Raw genomic sequence first — 23004 nt, 5'->3', positions numbered from 1 at the left:
TCCGGGCGGGGCTGGCGTCATGGAGCTAATTTACTGGAACATTTAACAATTGAAGCTGAATCAAGTGATACCGTTTCGACGAACAAACATTGACACCATTTCCAATGCTGTTTCTAATGAACGACATTAAAAACGAATTAAGCACTGATACAATCATTGGATAGGCAGCAGCTCAATACAAACCTCAAATGTGTTGCTGATAATGAAAGTGGGAATACAGAAGTGTTTGTACTGAAGCAAAATATGGATTGCCGCTTCAACAGAAACGAATAAGAGGTAACGGGTTAATGAGTTCAGCGAATGAGTTTAGTTGACCGATTTTACAACTTTGTTGGATGATAACATTCCGTTACCTCTTATCGTTTGCACAAAAAAGGGAGTTTTTAAAGGAAAAATAATCATGTTGCGCTTGAGTATAAATGCTTCTGCGTGCACATTTTTATTCTCAGATCGTTATTCAGATCTAAAATTTTAAATTAATAAATATTTATCTCATTTCAACATGCAATTTGTTTTTATATCTTATAATTTCGGCGGATGAGCCGGAGTGATATCAGAGAAAACAACGAATTATCCAACATTATTCATAAAACAAATCCATATACACGTGGATGCATGAGACCCGTTTGATTGATAGTTTTAGGTCAACACGTAGCGATTTGAAGAATAAAAGCTGTCTTTGGAATGCATGTTATCGTATGGGGTACGAGTTATGGAAGAAAAACCGAAAAAACGCAAAAAAATTCGTATAAATGTATGGAAAAATATCAATTTTTCCCACTGAAAATTTGGTTATTTCTTTTTGGGTGGATTCGAATTCTGCGGCCTAAAAAACCATGAAAATGGCTGCTTTGAACAAAAATTTACTTCTGGTGGAAAAATACGTGAAAAAATGTGATTTTTTTCTATACGTGAACACTACTAGAAAATTTTAGTTCTGAGATTATTCGATTTTTGTCATCAGCATAGTCAATCTTAAGATAATTTGAGGCGCTGAGTTCAAATTTGGTGTTAAAAATACACTTGGAACCATGTATTTTTGCTATATGGCTGAATTTGTTAAAAAAAACCATGTTTTTGTACTAAAGCTTTTTTAAAAAGCAACATTAGATAATTTTTTACAACCGATTCGTGTTCAGCGTCCCAAAAAGCCCTAAAAATAATATGTCAACAGATTCCATTTGAATCACCTATGGGTTTTCTATCAATATATATTTTGAAAAATAGGTAAAAAACAAACGAAATTTCGATTTTGTGTTTTCAAATAAGGTCAAAAACAGCCATTTTAAGTACGGCTCTATTGACCATTAGATTTTAACATTTTTTTGATCTGAAAATGGGAATCAACTAGTTTTGAGCCCAATTTAATTTTAAGCTATTGGGAGCATATACCTTACCATGATAAATCAGTTTGGACTACCCTATTGTCCAATAGGAAAAATAATAATATATTCAGTAATATCATTGAAATTGTATGGCATACACAGTAAAGTAAGCCTAAAGCACAATAAATCTACGTTTAATGTTACCAATTGTACAACTCTTGTTATTTTGAATATGTAACCACATGAACAATTTATTAATAATTACTTTTTAATTAATGTGAATTTTATAAAATAAATGTGTGTGTTTCTGTGTATGGCAAATCGAATAATTTGTTTGAATTTCGATCCTGATTCTTTATATTGACCACACACCACACAATTCCCTAATCTACTTGTATGCTTTAAATGTTATCATTAAAATGCTTTTGAAAGTCTTATCAATAAAGAAAATAGAATTTCTTTCGTCTATAAAAAATGTATCTACGATGGATTCAAAATTAATTCGAGTATATACAAAATTGACGCCAAAGTAAAATGAAGGTGAAGTTTTGGCATTTCACCGCAGTAGTTTTGTTAATCATAAATAATTGATTTAGGATCGAATAAAACTCGAAAAACAGTGCACTTGAAACAATGTGAAGTCATCTGAGAAATGAGGCCTTCAAACATACATTTGAGAGAAAATCGCATGGAACTGAGCTTTCGTTGGAATAATGCGTTTGAATAAACCGTCGGCAGAATTTAGCGTATCAGAGTCAGAAAACATCTTCATTCTCAGGCTTTGTTATGCGCTAAATCCATCACGCTGAATAAATTCATGCGATAGATTTATGCGATAAATGTGATGCGTTCACTGCAAAGCATAAACGTTCATGCGTGAACAAATGAAGAGCAACAGACTTCGTTCACCGCAAAGCAAGCGCATCACATTTATTGCATGAATTTATTCAGCGTGATAGATTTAGCGCATAACAAAGCCTGTTTATTTTTATCAAGTTTTAACATGTTTCGATCACTGTTAAATATTTTTCTAGCAATGAATTGAAGAAGCAATTTTTTCTTCAACAAATATTTACATGGATTTTTTGTGGGTGCTAGTCGTACTATTTTTGTTCAACTACATTACAACCAGATGTTCAAATGAATCACTTCAGCATACAAGTATAAATGTTGTAAGTGTTAAAATAAATGCTTATTTAAATAGATTACAAATCAAATCAAATCTAATGAAATATTTTAATTTCAATTAGAGTTTTATTATTATTATTATTATATAGAGATATTATTTTCAGTTTATCATCATCAATTTTATTTACATTTATACAATAGAATGTCCAATGTCCATTGAAAAACTCAATTAGTCTAGTTGAAAAACTGACTTTTCTTTCTATTCGCGGTGTTTATTGATAAAGAGTGTGAAATTGGACATAAGTTCGTTCGTATTTGAATATATGAACAAAGATGTATTTAAAGAAAAATAAAATTACACACAGCTCAAAAACTGTGATGAAGCTAGAAATTTATATTGTACATTATCATTCCGCATGGTGGCATATATTGTGGCGTATATGATGGCCGTCAAAATCCAATATTAAATTGTACAACATGTCAACGGTAGTAAGGTTGAATTCGCTTGGGCGAATTCCCGTTTGTGTGTGTCCAAACGACGTTTGTGAGTGTATCACTACTTATTTCATTCAATTATCATTCGTATGCGATTCGTATGGCTTGCACGAATTCGCACACAAAATCTAGTCTTTTTCATCCCGTAATTTTAGTTACTAACATCAAATAATCATTTCTGTTTTTCTTTTAAACTTGACTTTAGTTATCAAATCTGAACAACAACAGTTATACAAAATACACACGGATTGAAAAAATTCAACGAAAAAGTGCAATCCAAGAAGAAGAATTGATAGCAACATTTCATAATCAAATTGAATTACTACAGAGAAAAGGGAATCGGAACAAGAAATAATATTGTAATGTGAATTGAGGCTGTGAGAATGAAAATGGCAATACAGGAATAAACATTCTGAAGCGCATCAAGAAAAAAAAATGTTTATTCCTATATTGCCATTTTCATTCTCACAGCCTCAATTATATGTCGAAACTAATCATTGAGTTTTTGAATCATTTACAGACTCGTGAAATAGAGTCGCCAGTTTCCATACAAATTGCGTATACAATTTATATTTTTATGCTGTTTCAGATAACACATAAGCCCACAGAGCCAAATATTTTATCATTTCCATAGGATCAATATACTGTACAGTACTCCAAATGGACTCGCATACTAAGTTATTATTGTAATTTTTTTGGAATTGTACTGTTATTGTGACGATTTGAATTTTAATGGATATGCGTAAATACATATATCTGTCCGAGGGCCATGTGACGCTGAAAGCGAGATATTGCTATCAGTTATTTTTGTTTTTCCAATTCCCTTTTATCGCATCTATGCTCGCATCAAATGAATCACAGCACATAAACATAAACACAACACATAAACATATACAAATGAAGAGATAATTCCCTTACGAACACCCGCATCTCACACACTATACTATAGTAGTGAAAACGAACTTGTGATATTGTTAGTTTATTTCTTGTCGAAATCGAAGTGATGTCAGATAAAGATTATATTTTAACAGCATTTATTTAAATACAGAAAAACACAACATTAAAACTCAGTGGCAACATTAAAAGATAAAATTTAAGAAATTTGACGAAAAATATTCTTAAAAAATCATCAGTTTAATTGCTTTTTTCGGTTTCTTGGAAATGTTTGTTTTGTGATTTGGCTGATTACGTGTTGTGACCACATCCTGGGAGATATTATATTTAATCGGTCAGTCAGTGTCAAAACGCTCTTTAGGCTTGATGCTAAAAGTCATAATTCCTAATTATTCAAATAGTTACGCGAGTACTAATGCAAGTATTGAATTATATTGAAGTAAATCAATCAATTTGAATTTACATAAAGTGAAAGGCCAAATGTTCAAAATATAAATGAAAAAATGTGCAAAACCCAGATGCAACGGAAAAGAATGTGAACGGCGAAAGCGATCGTGATTTACATACAAACTTAAGCTAAAAGATCACAAATTTTGACTTTCATTACTGCTACTGAATAAATTTATGAATTGATGAATTGAAGGGCAATCATATAGATCATTCAACTAATGGAAAGACGAGCTGACATTGTGATGAGGTCAATATTTTCACTGAAAATGTGGACTAGTGTCGAGTTGAATTGCTTCAGTTCAATCGTTCTCATCGTTGTATTTTGTTCAATCAATGGTAAGCAATCTAGTATGATAATTCATTTTTGTTATTTGATTCGATTCAATTAACCCATTAACTACCAGTGGTCGATTTTTCGACCAGTGACTTTCGATATTTTTCTCAGGGTCTATCTCCCTCCCCAGATGGAGAATTTGATTAATTTTTTTTTTCTAAAATAAATTTTGAAAATCATACTTTCCAATGAGAATATTACAAAATCAATGGAAAGGTCGGATCCAAATTGGTCGGATCGATCATCGAATGAAACCAGAAATTTTGGAAAAAATTCCCTAAGAAATTCCTTCAAATTTGTACTGAACTTTCAATGTTTCTATCGCTGTTAAAGATAAAATGTGACTCATATCGCACGATTCGCGAAGTCTACTGTTATTTTTAGACCAAAATTGATAATATTTGAAAGTATCACGCAATTTGAAAACAAAATAAGAATCCTGGTTAGTAGTTAGTTTATTCGAGTCTTGTGTGTATTCGAATGAAACTTATCTCGGGACAGCTACTCTGCGCTGCCAGTGAGCAATCTTCTAATTAAAAGCACTTTACTATTATCTACTGGAAGGCGTTCTTTTTTTATTATGAATGCACGAATCACTCACACAAATGCATGTCATGACAATTACACACATAACTTAAGCTACTACAACTAGAAGAATGTTTTTATGAAGAAAAAAAAAGTAATGAAAGTAATTTTTGAGCCAAAAAATTATAATTCTGTACAGTGATTTCTCCCTTAGTGCGTGACATTTGAAATTTCCATATTAATTTTGAATACAAATTATATATGAACTCATGAACTAGAATAAGTGACCTGTTCGCAATAGCGGGACTTTTAGCTACGCTTAAAAACACTTCTAAATATTCTATACGAAGCATATTGAATATGTCGACCGAGAGAGTGTTAACTTTCCTCTTTTTTTTCAATTTTTAAGCCGCTACCAATGAAAATAAGCCAATAATTAAGGTGAACCGCAATGCAGAAAAAAATATTATAGTTAGCAAACATGATGATATTATCATCACATGTGAAGCAGATGAACCGATACGTTGGACCGATGCATGGACTGAATTTCCATCATTATGGACAGCTCCGTTTGCATGGAATTTTGTGGAATCTGAACTATTCCTACTAGCAGCCAAATTAAACGAAACAAAATATAATTTGTACAACAATCCAAATGATGATACTATTGAAAATGAAAATTTAAATGCGTATCAATATAAAGTCCATCTTAGTCTCCGGGATGTTGATTACAAGTCTGTTGGATTATACTTTTGTGTGAAGAATTCATCGACATTTTCCCAACCCATTGAACTATATATCGAAGATATTTCGAATTCGAATGTCAACAAATCCAACAGCATCTATTTAAGTGTGAAAGGTAATTTATTAAGACTTGGGTCCGTGCAGATTCTATAATTCTGAATTCTATTCTAGACAATGATTTCCCTATAAAATCGACGCATGACATTTGGAAGTGGGATACTTGTAAGTTTGATGGCCCTTGCATACCAACGGTTCATAATGAAACCATCAGGTTCAATAATTTTAACAAGGTATTTATATAATAATACTACATGGGCTGAAAAGTCTTTGGCATGATACAGAAATAACGAAAATACTGCCAAATCCACATTAGTTTTAGATAAAACCATCCTTAACTAGAACTCAGTCAAAATTTGAGCCAAATCGGATGATCAGTTTGCGAGTTGTACCCATACCATGTAAAGGCCTCAAAAATGGCCCAATTTTCGCAGATGGCTTTCGAATAATGCTGAACTCCCGCAACCCAAAGCCAAATTATATAGTTTGAACATCTTAAATGGATTGAGGAGGACTAAATCTAGAAAATTCAGTCGACGGCTAAGCAAGTTGTAGCATAAAACGTGAAATTTTGCCATCACTTCAATAGATTTGTGAGTTCAAGAAATCTCGTGAAGGAAAGCATTCATCTTTACGTCAGATATCGACCATTTACTCCGAATGTATCAATTGTTTCGGCGTAAAAAATATAGATGATATTCTTCTAACATCATTTTTAACTTTTCCAGACATTCAATGATGAATATATTATTTAATACATATCAAGTAACAGCGTCAGAAACCGCCAGAAGCCGTCAAAGTGATCATTTGCGGCCCTTTTCGTTTCAAGCCATTTTCAAGCACAATTTTGATTATATTCTTGACTCCTATATATTTGATTGAATAGAAGGGACATTAATTCCCATATATCAAAGCAAAAACATGCAATGATTTACCGTTTTATGGCTCCAAAGAGGGCCGCGAATCTGAACAAAGTTGGGATTTTTGCTCAATTATCGAAAATGCGGTACGATTTTTTCGATTGAATTTTTCATACAAGAATTTCTGTGCAAACTCGAATCTATGGCCTAAGATAGTAGGCCCATGGTATTGGAAGTTTAATACAATAAAAGTTTTGGGTCGTCCGATATCATATCTTGGATAATTTTGTTGATATCTCTTAAAACCACAAATTTTGAGCATTTTTGAGGTTTGTCAACAAAATGGCTCGTAAAACGACGTCTGAATTAAATATCTTTATACATTCAGGTTATTTTCAATGCTTAAGGGATACCGTAAAGTAACTCCAATATGAATTTGATTTTTCTAATAATTATGTCTTTGAAATGTAAGCGCGAAACCGTCACAAAAAAATTATTTTTCTTCTGATTTTGAAAAAATCAAAAGTAGATTGGTTCAAGACGCTGTAACTCGCAAACTGATCATCCGATTTGGCTCAAATTTTGACTGAGTTCTAGTTAAGGATGGTTTTATCTAAAACTAATGTGGATTTGGCAGTATTTTCGTTATTTCTGTATCAGGCCAAAGACTTTTCAGCCCATGTAGTAATAATCGCATTTGTGTTACTCATTATTTTCACGAATTTTTCCCCGCTGATTTTAAGGAACGAGCTCTATTGCAAAAGGCTACAATTTATCGGGCGACTTATGATAAACTTGCCAATAAGAATGATATTCAGTTTACGTGTACAAAAGACAATGATTCGCATGCACAACTCAATGTTCATGTTGATGTTGATAAGAGTAAGTATTTGAATTTCGAATTAAAATACTATTTTTGTCCATTCTTCAAATTGTCGTCCAAGAAATGACACTCCAACCTATAAAATGTACTTTCTACATCTAAAAATAATGTTCAATTGATCATATTAGGCTACAGTTGCGATGAACGTACTATGATAACATTCAAAACGGATGATTTTGCCATCGAAGGATCCACACTTGAACTTAAATGCATATATATCGATATCGTAAATCGTATATTTAAATGGGAATTTCCTAGTATTGAAACTGTAAGAAATATTTTATATGTCGTTGATTCAAATACGTATTCCAATTAAAATTTAAATTTAAAAAAAAATCTGAATTCAGGAAAATCGGGCGGATTGGAACAACAAAACTGGCGATCTGACCATTCGAAATGTGAATAAAGCACAAGACATTGGTGTATATACATGTATTGTAACTAATGCATACGGTAATGAACGTAAAGCTACACGGAATATAACACGGATTTTGGGTAAAAATAGAACAATCACTTGATTAACACGAAAACACGCTAAATTTGGGATGTTTTTACAGCTGCTAACGAAACATTCCTCAATCTTAACACTCCACCGGAATTCAACTCCAATATCTCCATGAATGTATCAGATGAATTTATTTTGGTGGTAAAATATTCAGCTTATCCCAAGCCAAATTTCACCTGGTACGATAGTAATAACAAATCGATTGATTGGATAGAGAAGAAGGATGATACATTGAGAAAAGTCGCCCACCATGATCGTGAAAAAAAAGTTGTGGTTATGATTGTAAGAAATTTAACAATCAACGATTCCGGAATTTATACTCTGATCGCTGACAATGGCAAAAAAATAAACAAAGATTTCCGACTAGAAGTTAGAGACAATCGAGGTCCAAGAGGTAATAAAGTTAAATTTATTCATATGATAAAAGCGAAAGCGATAAATTTCAATCAGAAATGATTTTTTTCTGCCAAACTTTTACCTGAAACACATACTTCATATATATTTGTTTCAAATTTAATTCGCAGTGCTCGTTTGGGTGATCTTTGGTTGTGGTATGATTTGTCTGTCATTGCTTGTGATGTTTGGGTGTTATCATAATTATCGCGCGCAGCAGTTAAAACAAAGAATAAAGAAAGGAGAACTAATCGGTACCGGTATAACCGGTGATGTTCATAAAGGAGAAATAATGCCAATTTCGCTCGGTCTGCCCTGTGCTACTTTTGGCAAAGAAATAAAAGTTGTAATCAAAACGCACAAGCATAACTATTCGGTATGTCTTAGTGCATTTTTTTTATCTTCTCTTTGAAAAATTGTATATTCTACATTATGCAGGGACTATCTGAGCTAATGAAGGAAATACACATCGTGAGACAATTGCCACCACATCCTCATATTGTTAGATATCTTGGTTCAGTGACTGGGGATCCCCTTAATGACGAATGTATGTATCTTGTATGTGCAGAATGTATCATCCACCACCACCACTATTCAATGTCTGATATTCAACAGGTGAAATAATGATCGTTTATGAACTATGTGCATATGGAAATATGCGGTGCTTCTTAGCAAAAAATAGCGATTTTTTTGTAAATCAAGTTGAATGCGCGGATGAGTACATAATAAATTACAGAAAAACGAAACCAGATCCACCAACAAACAGCGGGTAAGCATAGCTATTTATATATCAGATTACTTTTGATTATAATCGAATTCAATTATTTAAATGAAAAAAATTGCAGTAATCCTGAAAATCAACAAAGAACTTATAGAAGAAACACCAATGCCAATGTGAATATTGGAGGTAATTTTTAGGGAGTTAATTTGAATATTTGATATATTGTCTGAAAATGATGTTTTTTTCTCGCTATAGTTGATTCTCCTGAATCACAGATCAATTCAACTTTAACACCTTCGGGGAAAACATTTTCAACAATCGATATTTATGCTTGGTCGGTTCAAATGGCAGATGGATTGACGTTTTTGGCTTCAAAAAATATTTTCCATCGTGATTTAGCTGCTAGAAATATTTTAATTTATGAGGATATGAGTGTTAAAATTGGTGATTTTGGTATTGCAAAGGAGGTGCGCGAAGGTTATGAATATACGCAATCGAATTTGGTAAAGTAGCTTTGTACATAGACTGATACATGACAATAGTGACTTATTGTATTAAATGTTGTTGGATCCACAGACTCCTAAGCCATATCGGTGGATGGCGATGGAATTGCGTAGAGATGAAGATCCTGAAGAATCGACTGAAATTAAATTCGATTATAGTCCAATGGCTTGTCAAAAGTGTGATGTCTGGTCGTTTGGTGTAATAATTTGGGAGTTATTTTCATTGGGAAAAACTCCAGAATTGTATTCTTTTGAAGAACTAAAAGATGGCAAACGATTGAAACATGATGAAACTACTACTACACAAAGGATGTAAGCATATATAACTAATGAAACGCTAAGCCTTAAGAAAATGTCATTACCTATAATAATGAACATTGAACCGATCGAAATGAAACTCTAGTATAGGATTATTTTTTATCTTCAGGTATAACGTGATGCATGATCTTTGTTGGGCGGAAAATCCCAATGATCGTCCAACATTCGCTGAATTAAAAGAGATACTGCTAAAGTTTCACTCGAATGCACAGAAAGGTATTGATGGGGATGAAGACGATGAAAATGATGCAGAGTATGAATCAAACTTAATAAATGTAGGTGCAAGCACAACATCTCCAGATGAGAAGATTGATGCAAGTGATATGAGTTCGGGATATGATTCAGCTCATTCGCCCTCAACTTCCCCTTGTTTCCTATTGCCAAGTACCAGCAACACCTTTTTTGAAATACCATCGAATTCATATCCGATAATAAATCCATTTATTATCAACGCTCCAAGTACCACTGTAAATATTCCAAATGAAATCGAATCAAATCAAGTGAAAGAAACTCGTTTATAATAAGGCTATTATAATTCCTTTATTTCTCTATTCAATATAATTCAAAACCATGGAAAAAAAAGTTTTTTACCAAGAGGCTGGGCCAATTACAAAATACTTTCGGTTCACATTTGGTTAGCATTTAAAAAAATTTTTTGATAATAAGTAGTGATAATAATAACAAAAAAATGTATATTTGTTCATTTATTTGTTAATAAGGCTGTCTCTGTCATGGTTGACACCCAGAAAATCTCATAGAATTAAAAAGAAAAATAAAACATTTGGTAGCATTTGGCAGATGTCTATGTTTGTCGCCGCCACAAGGTAGAACTATGAATAAACAATAAATGTAATATTATACTTGTATATTCCCTCTATATTAGGTTTTAAGGCGTTAAATCGGGGTTTAAATTTGGTTGAATTTCTGCGGTTGATTAGATTACTTGATAATTGTGTATTTTATCAATTAATAACACTGTGCTACCAATTTTGGGTGAAAAAAAGTAATTGGGCATGACCACCATGAGAGTGAAGTACTCCTATGGCAAGCAAAATCCTCGCTGGGTTTTGCGATTTTGACTCAGGTTGTTATTTTTTTCGGCCCGTGTAATTTTTTTATTCTATATGATTTTTGCAATATTGATGTCATCACTTTTTGGTCAATAACTCATCCAGAATCGGAAATATTGTCTTACTTTTCCAAACAAAGTTGTAGCAAAGAGTCCAATAAACAAATTTTATGAACAAACTATACATGAAAAATCCCATCTAGTGCTATGGAACAAAATGTCGAAAAAATGGACGATTTTTTCAATTCTTCAACCATAACTCGCAGCGTATCAAATTTTTCTGATCACTATCTTCAACAATTTTGTAGCCAAAGTATAATTGAACAACTTTGCTCAACTGTACTGTACACTTTCTATAGAGATATAGACAGTTTTTCTACTATTCTGAGATTCCAATGAATGTACAGTGTACACATACGGAAATAAGTATTTATAATCTGGGATATATCACAGGGAGTTAGCAAGACGCACGTCATAAGGTTTTGGACTTCCATCGAAAGAGATGGTGAATACAAGTTGTATACATCCATCTCTTTTCCTCCTCGAAATCGAAGTCAAAAAACTTTCCAAAAATGCTTTCAAATTTACATCATGTAAGCGACGATCCATCTGTTGTTATTTTTTTGCTTTCAAACGACTTTGAAACGACTTTGAAACGGATCGCGTTTTGAAAATGCCGCGAAGATGTGAACATTTTCATATTCAAATAGCTACATCGAATAAACACCACTCAACATTTCAAGAGTGACAAATATTTGCTTAAATTTGCAATTCATTGCGATCGAATTGCGTTGTTTTTCAAACTTTAGTGAAGGAATGAACGTAAACAACGTATTTTTGATGCGATCCATTTGATAAGGAACGCAAAATTCTGCACACGTGCACAGGTGGAATTGTAATTCCACCAAATGTTTGACATTGTTTTCTTGAAAAATGTGTGCGATAATATTTTGTGAGCTTTAATTAGAATTGTCTTTGTAAGTGGATTTAATAATATCATTAATGTATTGCTGATGTGACCATACTTGAAAAGTATATAAGAAGATGCGCTCGATTCGTTTGTCAATCAAACAGTTCGTCAATTTTCTTCAATTGACACGTTTACAGTACAATTTTGATAGTTCGAAGCTGGAAAAATGTTGGGTCAAAGATCTTTTATACTGCTGTTCGTTGGCTTGGTGGTATCGGAGGTGAGACGACAATTTAAGTCTGAAATTTGTAATTTTAATGTTGCTTGGAATTTTTTTCACTTGTAAATTTTCGATTGAATCTTTTACATTTGATTCTTTTCAAACATGTGTTTTAAGATTGCTGAGCATCTCAGCATTTCGTAAGGCACGGATATATCCGAGCATATCGACGACGCATACTGTATAATACAGTGGCGTGTGTTGCTACGTGCAGCCGCAACGACTCGACCGAATTGTGTTCGCAGCAACAACATACACATTCCGGTCGTGTAGCAACGCACGCCACTGTATGCGTCGTCGATATGCTCGGATATATCCGTGCCTTACGAAATGCTGAGATGCTCAGCAATCTTAAAACACATGTTTGATTCTTTTTGTGGACAATTTGTGATAATTTTTTCGAAACTCATTTCATTATTAATGAAAAAATGTCCATTTTAAAGTTTTTCAATTGAAAAAAATTTTCCACTACAAAAATAATGTTCATCGGAAACTTTTACTCGAATGAAAAACGGTTGAAAACCATTTCAATCTCATCCATTGTTCCATTACAATTTAATCACTTTGTTTCATTTCCACAGTTCCTGATCGTGGATGTGAGTGGAACACCATCTGGGAGAACCGGTAAGATTGAAGCTCCATTTCTTTGTAAAGTTTCACTCACACAGCATACTGCGTCATTGTACGCAACATTTTCTTTCGATTCACTTCACTGGTCTTCTATTTTTCAACTTTTAGTATACAAAAATGGAAAAACAGCTCTGCATAATGCTGCTCAGAATGGTAATTTCGAGCATTTATGTTTTAAAAAAATGCTTTGTTCAATCGACTTCATTGGTCTGCATTAATTTTCAGGTGATGTAAAGGAAGCTGAAAAACTCATCGCTGAAAACTCATCCCTTGTTAACAGTAGAGATAACTCGAATGAGACACCTCTTCATGAAGCCGCTTTCCATGGTAATGTAGTATTGATTTTGATTGAATAAAAGATTGATTTGATCTCTTTTTCCATCGATTTTCAGGTCGCAAGAATATTGCTGAACTTCTCATCCGTGCAGGAGCCTTTGTTAATAGTGTGGATAATGCCCTTTTGACACCTCTTCATATAGCTGCTTTCAAAGGTAATTTTGAATACTTCTCATAAAATCTCGTGACACCATTCCCGAGCACATCAATCGTGTAATGTATAAGCTATGTGTACATGATTTATGGTAGGCCGGAAAAAACCGATGTGCAATTGAATCACACCATATCGTGTGAGTGCTGGCTGTACTGTACTCACACATACACTCAGTACTTAGACGTACGGTAAGCGTTCACACGATATGGTGGGATTCAATTGCATATCAGGTTTTTCAGCCACACCATAAATCGTGTACATATAGCTTACACATTACACGATTGCTGTGCTCCGGAATGGTGTCTATATACGTTTCTACACCTTAAAAACGCTGTCTACGAGATTTTATGAATTTCACTAAATAAAAGATTGATTTGATCTTATTCATCGGTCAAAATTATTTTTCAGGTCATAAGAATTTCGCTGAACTTCTACTCAATAATTCAGCTAATTATAAAATGAAAAATCAATGGGGAGAAACACCCCTTGAAATAGCAACTAAGCGGGGTAATGTTGATTATTTGTTCTCACTAAATAGGAAAACAGTTTTATTTTTTTTCATCGATCTGTGTTATTTTTCAGGTCAAACGGATATCGCTAAACTTCTCAAGGGCAAAGGAGCCGTTGAATAATAAATAAAATGAAAATTGCATACTCCAATGAATCAACGCTGTGAAGAGCACATCACATTCAAATAAAATGTTTGTTGAAGAAATCCAGCGAGAGAATTTCTGACAGATTTTTTTTCTTCTGTTTTATATATCCCAGATTATAAATACTTATTTCCGTATGTGTACACTGTACAAGTACATTCATTGGAATCTCAGAATAGTAGAAAAACTGTCCATATCTCTATAGAAAGTGTTACTTATAATTAAGGCAATGGTTTCGTTGGTATTCACCTTTTTGAGTGATGTAAAGTTAATATAATTCCATATATCCTTGTATGAGCTAATATTGTAACTATTGGATGTTTATTCAACGCAACCATGGTACGTGAGCCTGAATGTAACACAAGGGTATGAGTCATATCGTTTGATCAAACGCTTTCAAATTTACATCATGTCAGCGATGATCCATCTGTTGTTATTTTTTAGCTTTGAAACGACTTTGAAACGACTTTGAAACGGATCGAGTTTTGAGAATGCCGCGAAGATGTGAACATTTTCATATTCAAATAGCTACATCGAATAAACACCACTCAACATTTCAAGAGTGACAAATATTTGCTTGAATTTGCAATTCATTGCGATCGAATTGCGTTGTTTTTCAAACCATGGTGATGAAAGAATGAACTAAACAACGTATTTTCGATGCGATCCATTTGATAAGGAACGCAAAATTCTGCACATTTGCACAGGTGGAATTGTAATTCCACCAATTGTTTGACATTGTTTTCTGGAACGAAATTATTTTTCAGCCAAGAACATCAGCTTTAAAATGCCATACCGCTAAAACTGAAATATTTCATATACCATGATTTGATTTGCCTTAATGTCCACCACAGCACCCCAAAATTGGTTCAAAAATCAAATTTTTCACTCAAATACACTGAAAAACATCTTTAAAAATTATTCAAACATTGGTACAGATAATATAAGCTTGAATGTAATGTTTTTTTTTAATATTTGAGTGGAAATAAATTCATTTTTATGGAAAGAATTGGTTTTTGGACCAATTTTTGGTAGTTCGGTGAACATTGAGTCATGGCATATGAAATATTTCAGTTTTTTAATTTTTATTCACCAAAAATACATTACACTGAATGTACAGAATGTGAGAAGAGCGAAACTAGTGAAAATATTCATGAACTAACATGTAATCACAAAGTTTCTATCTTAATTGCATTGAAAAACACAACAACAACGCCTGAAAGTAGTCAAAATTGCAAGTTTCAATCGTTTAAACATGAATAAACATGTAAAGCACGTACACATTTCTGTGACTTAAAAATTCACATGCTATCGGATCGTGGTTTTAGCAGTATGGCATTTTAAAGCTGATGTTCTTAGCTGAAGAACCAGGCTAATGCCACATGCCTATGACGTCTGGTAGGGTGATTATGGAAGCCCAATCGATGATTAGTGCCAAAATAGTGCAAAAAATGAACATGTCATCACTTGGGAGGACATAACTTTCCAACTGGACATCATAGGTAGATCGTATTAGCCGTATTTTTTAGCTGTGAATATAATCTTTATTTTAGCATAAAATATAAACTGAAATATGGCCTTTGTCATGACTTAATTTGGCCAAATGTCTACCAAACGCTCAAAAATTGGTCCAAAACTCGAAATTCCCCTACAAATGAGCGATTTTTCTCACTAAACTAGCTGAAAAACAAGTTCGTCTCATCCGCAGAGACACTTTATTGAAAATCCAAATGACAAATATGGAAAGATATACAGCTATTTGCATGTAATAGGCCAAAATTCTCAACAAATTGACCATTTTTGGTACCAAAGAGTGATTTTTAGCCCAAAAGGTAGACAAAACATGATTTTTCTGGTTCAGTATGTTGAGAAAAGTTGTTCAATTATACGTTGGCTACAAAATTGTTGAAGATAGTGATCAGAAAAATTTGATACGCTGCGAGTTATGGTTGAAGAATTGAAAAAATCGTCCATTTTTTCGACATTTTGTTCCATAGCACCTACTAGATGGGATTTTTCATGTATAGTTTGTTCATCAAATTTGTTTATTGGACTCTTTGCTACAACTTCGTTCGAAAAAGTAAGACAATATTTCCGATTCTGGATGAGTTATTGACCAAAAAGTGATGAGATCAATATTGCAAAAATCATATAGAACAAAAAAATTACAAAGGCCGAAAAAAATACCAACCTGAGTCAAAATCGCAAAACCCAGCGAGGGTTAATACTAGAGAATTTATTCAATTTCAAACGGTTGCTGCAAAAGCAATATATAGCGCCAAAAAAAGTATGATAGATTCATGTACAAGAATTCACAATGCAAAATCGCTTCATAACGAATATTCAATCGCTTAATCAACCCAAAACAAACTTTGAAATAACATATTATCACAGAATTCGTCATAACACCGATAAATAGCTATAAGGAAAACAACTAACATTGGTAACAAAAAATTGTATGGATCAGAAGAGATTCAGTTTTTATTGAGTTTTTGACAACAAATAAAGAATGAAAGAATTGGTGTCATCAAAAAAATTATTGGTCTTTTCAAACTGCACAACTTTGCTAAAGACAATGAACAAATATCTATTGAAATAAATTATTTATTTTAAGTTTTGTTGACCACTTGACAACATACTTTACTCTTCACCATACAAAGCCAGTTAAACGTACACTACTTTCAATCTCACCCATATATGGACCCAGTGTTGTCCATTTTTACAAAATGAAAAACATTCTAAACATGTGAGTCAAAGACAAAAGTTTATTCAAACCTTACAAATTTCTGTAAAAATGGGTGTTCAGTTGTCAAAAACGAATGACAAATAACCAAATCGTTCTTATCTCAATCCATTTTGTTCGATAGAATAATACGTTGTCTTGTTATCTGTCACAAATATTACAACTCGTGTTTATATTGAGTTTTGACCAAATTTCTTCTCAATCTTCGACACATTTTAAATCATAATAGCTGAAATAGATTAGATAACAATGCGTTCGAACTTCAATACACAAATCAATATGGATTTGCTTCAGTCACTTAAGTGAATTCACTTCAAAATATCGTTTTAAACGAATATGAAACTCAAAATGAAGTATCGAAAATATTTTGCGTTCATATGTTTCGTTATAGTTCTGTTTTATTTGCGCTCGAAACACGTAAGTTTTAAATTGAAAAAAAAAAAAATCGCAAAAATTTTAAATTTTATGCAAAAGTACAATAAATTCTCCATTATTTTGCAAATATCAAATAGATTTCAGGAGGTAATCAAATAAGTGCAATAAGTGAAGCACAACTCGGTGAAGTGGATATATATGAATTGATTACGTTGGTTGGTTCAAATAAAAGTCTTACGTATGAAGCCATGGAATTGTTCAAACGGAAGTATTCAAATAAAACTGTTTTCATCACCGATCCACACATGGAAGCTAAATATTCTACAATTTACGGTAATACCGAGAGAATTTTCATCTGCCACTTCGATACGGCTTTGGAAGTGTTGAAAATGTTCGGCCATTTGATTTCATCCTTGCGAGTTGAATATTCAGAATCCTACATATCTCGGAATAATCCAAGCAAAATCAATAAATTCATCAATTTATACTGTTCTGCAAGTCTGACTGAACTCAGTGTAGACGCTCGTGACGTCAATCTATTCAGAGATATGATAAAACCATTCGAAAAAGTTAAAGTTCTTTTTCTAGGTGGTCAATTCAAAACTTTAGCCAGCTCCGATCTTTCATTCGTCGAACTATTTCCTGCGGTACATGATTTGTATTTGCAGCATCTTCAAATTACTAACAATAAATGCATCGACCAAGAATTTATCCATTTAAAATACTTGTACGTGCAATTGTGTTACAATGATGAACCGACACAGTTTTGTTCCAATGAAACTGATATTGAAAAACTTCTCAGAAAAAATCCACAAATTCAGGCATTGTCATTGACTTACAGCAGTCCAAAATTTTTGAATATTGTCTACAAAGTCCTACGTAATATCACCGATCTCACTCTTATCAGCTATAATCCACGTCGTGAACCAAATGAAGGTGATGCTGAAGATATCATCTTTGAATATGTTACGAATTTCACGCTGGTTACTGGAATGGGTGAAGTACCTTTTAATATATTTTTCAAAAATCTCAAGGAACTACACATCGAAGCTACTTCAGATTGGTTCATATTGGCCGAGAGAAACCAGAATTTGGAGAAGTTATTCATGGATGGAGGATACGTTGATAATGAACAGTTTATGAGAATTGTAGGTGTCGATTCCAAATTGGTTGAAACAACATTGTACATTGGTGAAAATGTGTGGGATGAAAGTGTTATAACATTCATAAAGAACAGTAAACATCTAAGGAAGGTGACATTTTTCAGCGAAAATCTAAAACTATTCGACAACAACTTTTGGCTGGAATTCAAAGATGAATGGAGAATAACGCAATTTACGGTTGCAACGATGTTAGAACGACAATTTTGGACTAGTGGTCTAGAATGATTTTAAATCATCTTATATTCTTTATTGGTTAGATGCATATTTATGCACTAAGTTGTTGAATAATTTATATCTCATTCTTAATATAAATGGACATGAAAAAATCTGAAAACTTATACAATGTATGAAGGAAGAAATACAATAATAATCGACTTACCGATTTAGTGCATTTTTTTATAGAAATTCACGCCCTCGAAAACGAGTCCAAAAAAAGTCAAAAATCACAAAATTTGACGAAATAACTATTAATTGGCAATTTTGACAAGAAAAAATAAGCAAAATTTCATGAAATTCTCAGAAAAAATTGAGTTTATGTAACAATCTAGGGGCTAGGAACAAGTTGTGTCATTCGTATGTATTCGCATATATTCATGCGTTCGTGGCTTCGTTATTGTTGTTGTACACTCACTGCGCTGCAAATGTCTTGTATACACAATCACAAGAATTCACGAATATTCGTACGAATTCGTCTCAAGCGCTTGTGTTCCTACCCCCTAGGTAACAATTTGGAGAACATTTCATAGCGATCTAATAACGTTAAGAAGATTTTTTGCAACTTTCAATTTTTTTTTCCGTGGTTTCGTCTTACGTGAACGGGACCATATGGAGCTCCTTTCTTGAAGGCTTGATTTTTGAAATCTTAAGCATTCAAGAGTGATCCACGAGTATTGAATGGGAAAAGGGCCGGCTAGTTCGATATGTATTCAAATTTATTAACATTATCACGCATTTGTCACATAATCTGTTTTTTGGGAACAAATTTTAAGTGAAACATTTGTGCCTAGAACGGTGTTTTAGTCATTCAAAAAGTATTACATAAATCTATTTTTGTGCGAATGACTTAACGGTTCTTGTGTTAACATAATGAAAGATCACACATATTTTGCTGCTTTCTTTTCGTATGCAAATAAACTATTGAAATCAATGTATTGATCACATGTATGAATAAAATTATTCCTTTTTGGATTTACAATTGTTCGCCTTAAATTTTCTACTGCATTTGCGTGTCGCATAAATGAATGGACTTATTAGAAGAAAGAGGATGATTGCAATGGTGGCATACACATCAAATGAATAGTATGTAAATGTTGACATATTTATTGATTGTGATTTCAATAACGGAGCTCCTTTCGTGGCTGCTACGTATTGAACCCACCAAATGGCGGTTTCGAGTGGCGTTTTCGGGCGATTTTGATACGAATATGACACTCTTTTAGCGTTTTCCATTGATTCAGGTTTTAGTGCTTCATTGATGGCTGATTTGATTGATTCTTCTGTGATATCTTCATAATGAACAATAAAACCCATTCCGCGAGCTTTCAGAACGGCTGAATTATGAAATTGATCGCCATATATTGGGGTAAGCACTATTGGCACACCACAATAAGCCGATTCACTGCTTCCCATCAAACCACCATGGCTGTAAAATGGAGCACATTCAAACTTTAATATAAATTTAGGAAAATTACAAGAAGATTTTATAATTTGCATCAAAAAGAAATCACCTGACAAACACGCGCACATTTGAATGACCTAAAAACGTAGAAAATAAAATGAAACGAATAAATGATTGATTTTGAAAATAATTTCCAATGAGCTTACATAATATCTCTCTTTGTGGCATCCATTTTCTAATATGCACATTTCCCGGTTGATTCGGAAGTGTTTCATTTTCCCATTTCCATAAAACCGTTTGTTTTAACGAACCAAAGGCTTTGAGTAAACTGCTTCGTTTAGCATCAGGTAATGTTGCTGATCGTATCATTGAACCCCAGCTGACATAAATCACTCCATCTGTGGCCGCATCCAAAACCGCTTTCAGTTCGGGATCCAACGGTTTTGCTTCTTTAATATGGATTCCACCAAGTTCCACAATTGTTGGTGGATTCGGCGTTGTGCCTTGTAACGAAAAGTGTGTATTTACAAACATCATGCTGGTTTCTTTGATTAATTCACTCAAATGTGGCATATTTTCATCTCTAAGATATTTTCGCGTGATTTTATCCGTTTCTTTCATTGTAATCTGGCTAAAAATGAATAATCATTTCAAAAATAAATCTCAAATAACAACAATAGGAGAATAAGGCAGATACACGAAGAACAATTCAATTCTTACTTGTACATAATTTTGTATGAATTCATGTAGAAGAAATTCAGCAGACGTTCGGTGTAGGTCATATGATTAGAAAAACCCATGGGTTGTCCTGTCATGTGAGATAACATCCATGGACGGCCAAATCGATCGTAGTGCCATGGCATCAAAACACAACTGCTTAACGCAATGACCGGTGCTTTTAGCTTCCAAGCAACGCCCATCATGCAATCAGCATTGAATTGCTCCATTAAAATCACATCATACTTTGGTTTGGTATTCAACAAATTTTGTATAACTGTTGAATTTAATGCCAGTTCACATGCGTCACATCCCCACTGATGTAGGCTGGCAAATTCCAAAAATGGTTGATACCATGGACGATGAGAGAACAACTGTAAAACCATGAGAAAATTCACTTAAAAATTTATAAGGATTCACCAATAAAACAGTTGATCAAGCTGTTCAAGGAAAGCTAATTAAATTTTCGACTTTTTTCATCTATGACCTACCTCTAAGTCCACCGAGTTGGTTAATATTTCGGTTTTTTCAAAAGCCAAGTCTTTATAGTTCGATGGGGCATTTTTATCTGGAAAATGACTGACAACCGTAACATCATGACCTGCATCGGCCAAGCCTCGCATTATCGGATGGAAGAAGTGAAAATGACTGACGCCAGGATGTTGAAATAATCCAAGAATTTTCAAAGAATTGATGCTACTTATGGATAAAATCACAACAAACACGAATGATACCACCCTGGAATCCATTTTAAGCTGATAATCTATTCCAGAACGAACAAAACTATAATGTGGTAATTGGAAATGAACGATCCAAACCAAACTGTAACGTATAATTTTAATTAAAAAATAAACTAATTGCACACACGTCAATGCCGTGATGAATTCCAGTGGAATTTGAATACAACCCCATTTCCTGTCAATTACAGTTTTAATCAAATGGGTCATTGAATAAATATATCAATCAATGAGTAACAACAATTTCATGGTGTACTGAACGCATTCAACTTTTCTCTCTCTCTCTCTCTCTCTCTGAAGAATTGTTGTGAGTTAATGAGTTGTTGAGTTGTTGAGCTGTTGAGTTGTGTCATGATATATTTAAAATCTATCGATATTTATTGAAAATATATTCCAAATGCCATAACACTGCCGTATTCACCGTTAATGACGGTCTGTCATTGAAAATGAAAAAAAAGGCTGTTATTATCAATTTTTTGCACAAGATTTCAATAAAGCTACAACAAAATGCACCGATTTTTTTAAAATAACAAGTGATGACTTCAAATCGTATCCATAATAGCGGGAAAACCCTTAGCACTTGTCAATATCTTTCGAATAGAATTCAAAAAACGACAATTTCTGTAAGATTGCGTCTGATTTCATTGAATTTTTAAACAGTTGTCCTAATCTAGAGCGGTTTTATTTCAATTTAACAATAAAATCAAACAATTTGCAGTGATCAATCTGTCATCGGCTCTCTTCGCAATATTCCAATTTTAAACGAACACTTCAAGGCCGGTGAAGTTCACTATGTCGGTGTTTTTGTTTTCAACCATTAGTTGCTTGCGATCGATACGCACATCTTTGCGACGTACGCAACGCTTTGCGGTGGCGCAACTGGTGAAAGTATTTATAAATATACTACGCGTATGTGCCACTAAAGAAGAGCATCTCTAAATTGTTTTTCACTCACTCAATTTTTCGAGTTGAAATTGCACAGTACCAACTACTAACCACTATTTTCCTCGCTTTTATAAATGGAAAAATAAAAAAATTGAGTATCTTTTAAATTATAAATCATTATTCTTGTGTTATGAAACAATAAAAACAAATGAAATTAAAAAAAACTCACGTGAAAACCAATTTAAAAATCACTGCTCTGTATCAAATAGACATCTGATCAATAGCAAGAGAGACAACGAACTGAATATATCGTACCATCGAATTTTACGCAGTCACCCGTGCGGAGCAGATAGTTTGCGGTTAATTTCGAGTTAGAGTAGTAGTCAGTAGTATGTTATTTGCAATCTATCGCATCTCTTCTGTCATTCGCAATAATACACGATCGCATACGTTTGCGCTTTTTTTCTCTTATTTTCATTTGGTCGCCGCAATAGAACTCAAATGCTTGCATGCGGACTACAGACATGTGCAATCAAACTAATATACAATAACATGGACCGTAGATCGAATGAGATAAATATTCTATGTGCCATAATAAT

The 23004-nt window shown here is 33.4% G+C and overlaps 4 protein-coding genes across 9 annotated transcripts in view; 3 read left to right on the top strand and 1 right to left on the bottom strand.

Moving 5' to 3' along the window:
* Positions 1 to 2886: 2886 nt before the first annotated feature.
* LOC129565527 (vascular endothelial growth factor receptor 1-like) lies at positions 2887 to 11383 on the top strand. Of its 3 annotated transcripts, XM_055440506.1 has the most exons (16): positions 2887 to 2997; positions 3154 to 3307; positions 3538 to 4628; positions 5561 to 6010; positions 6067 to 6185; positions 7556 to 7694; positions 7824 to 7963; positions 8043 to 8190; positions 8253 to 8594; positions 8725 to 8969; positions 9032 to 9140; positions 9209 to 9362; positions 9439 to 9500; positions 9570 to 9817; positions 9891 to 10129; positions 10245 to 11383. In XM_055440506.1, exons 3-16 carry the CDS (start codon positions 4511 to 4513, stop codon positions 10654 to 10656), a joined length of 2925 nt encoding a protein of 974 aa, XP_055296481.1. In that variant the 5' UTR covers positions 2887 to 2997; positions 3154 to 3307; positions 3538 to 4510; the 3' UTR covers positions 10657 to 11383. The 3 variants fall into 3 exon arrangements, with proteins under 3 accessions (XP_055296481.1, XP_055296480.1, XP_055296479.1); XM_055440505.1 differs by lacking the exon at positions 2887 to 2997 and having other exon boundaries at positions 3034 to 3307; XM_055440504.1 differs by lacking the exon at positions 2887 to 2997 and having other exon boundaries at positions 3039 to 3307; positions 3810 to 4628.
* LOC129565529 (UDP-glycosyltransferase UGT5-like) overlaps positions 10860 to 23004 on the bottom strand; it is a 14800-nt gene continuing 2655 nt past the window's right edge. For 2 of the 3 annotated variants that reach the window (XM_055440508.1, XM_055440507.1), the window contains exons 2-7: positions 21275 to 21546; positions 20787 to 21157; positions 20273 to 20697; positions 20176 to 20203; positions 18828 to 20090; positions 10860 to 10965 (exon numbers count right to left, since the gene is read on the bottom strand). In XM_055440508.1, the coding sequence (XP_055296483.1) occupies positions 19622 to 20090; positions 20176 to 20203; positions 20273 to 20697; positions 20787 to 21157; positions 21275 to 21532 (1551 nt within the window). In that variant the 5' untranslated portion in view covers positions 21533 to 21546 and the 3' untranslated portion in view covers positions 10860 to 10965; positions 18828 to 19621. Of the gene's footprint in view, positions 10966 to 18827; positions 20091 to 20175; positions 20204 to 20272; positions 20698 to 20786; positions 21158 to 21274; positions 21547 to 22634; positions 22999 to 23004 lie in introns of those variants that run through there. The other variant, XM_055440510.1, reaches the window with a different exon arrangement.
* On the top strand, positions 12153 to 14368 carry LOC129565531 (ankyrin repeat, PH and SEC7 domain containing protein secG-like). 2 transcript variants are annotated; one of them, XM_055440513.1, is made up of 7 exons: positions 12153 to 12394; positions 12976 to 13018; positions 13133 to 13177; positions 13250 to 13351; positions 13417 to 13515; positions 13923 to 14021; positions 14097 to 14368. In XM_055440513.1, the coding sequence occupies exons 1-7, from the start codon at positions 12341 to 12343 to the stop codon at positions 14144 to 14146; spliced, it is 492 nt and encodes a 163-aa protein (XP_055296488.1). In that variant the 5' UTR covers positions 12153 to 12340; the 3' UTR covers positions 14147 to 14368. The 2 variants fall into 2 exon arrangements, with proteins under 2 accessions (XP_055296488.1, XP_055296487.1); XM_055440512.1 differs by lacking the exon at positions 12153 to 12394 and having other exon boundaries at positions 12808 to 13018.
* LOC129565530 (uncharacterized) lies at positions 15297 to 19601 on the top strand. Its single transcript, XM_055440511.1, has 3 exons — positions 15297 to 17327; positions 17423 to 18984; positions 19169 to 19601. Exons 1-2 carry the CDS (start codon positions 17247 to 17249, stop codon positions 18671 to 18673), a joined length of 1332 nt encoding a protein of 443 aa, XP_055296486.1. The 5' UTR covers positions 15297 to 17246; the 3' UTR covers positions 18674 to 18984; positions 19169 to 19601.

This window comes from Sitodiplosis mosellana, unplaced genomic scaffold, assembly GCF_009176505.1.
Source record: "Sitodiplosis mosellana isolate CC-2019 unplaced genomic scaffold, AAFC_SMos_1.0 Smas_scaffold_3, whole genome shotgun sequence".
Taxonomy (NCBI): domain Eukaryota; kingdom Metazoa; phylum Arthropoda; class Insecta; order Diptera; family Cecidomyiidae; genus Sitodiplosis; species Sitodiplosis mosellana.
This window is presented reverse-complemented; position numbering and strand designations above follow the sequence as displayed.

Bases quoted from the DNA above. Each gene is read 5' to 3' on its own strand.
- LOC129565530 (XM_055440511.1), top strand. From the start codon at position 17,247: ATGAAACTCAAAATGAAGTATCGAAAATATTTTGCGTTCATATGTTTC. The intron at 17,328-17,422 runs GTAAGTTTTAAA...AATATCAAATAG, and splicing joins TTTATTTGCGCTCGAAACAC to ATTTCAGGAGGTAATCAAAT.
- LOC129565527 (XM_055440506.1), top strand. From the start codon at position 4,511: ATGGAAAGACGAGCTGACATTGTGATGAGGTCAATATTTTCACTGAAA. The intron at 9,363-9,438 runs GTAAGCATAGCT...AAAAAATTGCAG, and splicing joins GATCCACCAACAAACAGCGG to TAATCCTGAAAATCAACAAA. The intron at 9,818-9,890 runs GTAAAGTAGCTT...TTGGATCCACAG, and splicing joins AATATACGCAATCGAATTTG to ACTCCTAAGCCATATCGGTG.
- LOC129565531 (XM_055440512.1), top strand. From the start codon at position 12,874: ATGTTCATCGGAAACTTTTACTCGAATGAAAAACGGTTGAAAACCATT. The intron at 13,178-13,249 runs GTAATTTCGAGC...ATTAATTTTCAG, and splicing joins GCATAATGCTGCTCAGAATG to GTGATGTAAAGGAAGCTGAA. The intron at 13,516-13,922 runs GTAATTTTGAAT...ATTATTTTTCAG, and splicing joins TCATATAGCTGCTTTCAAAG to GTCATAAGAATTTCGCTGAA.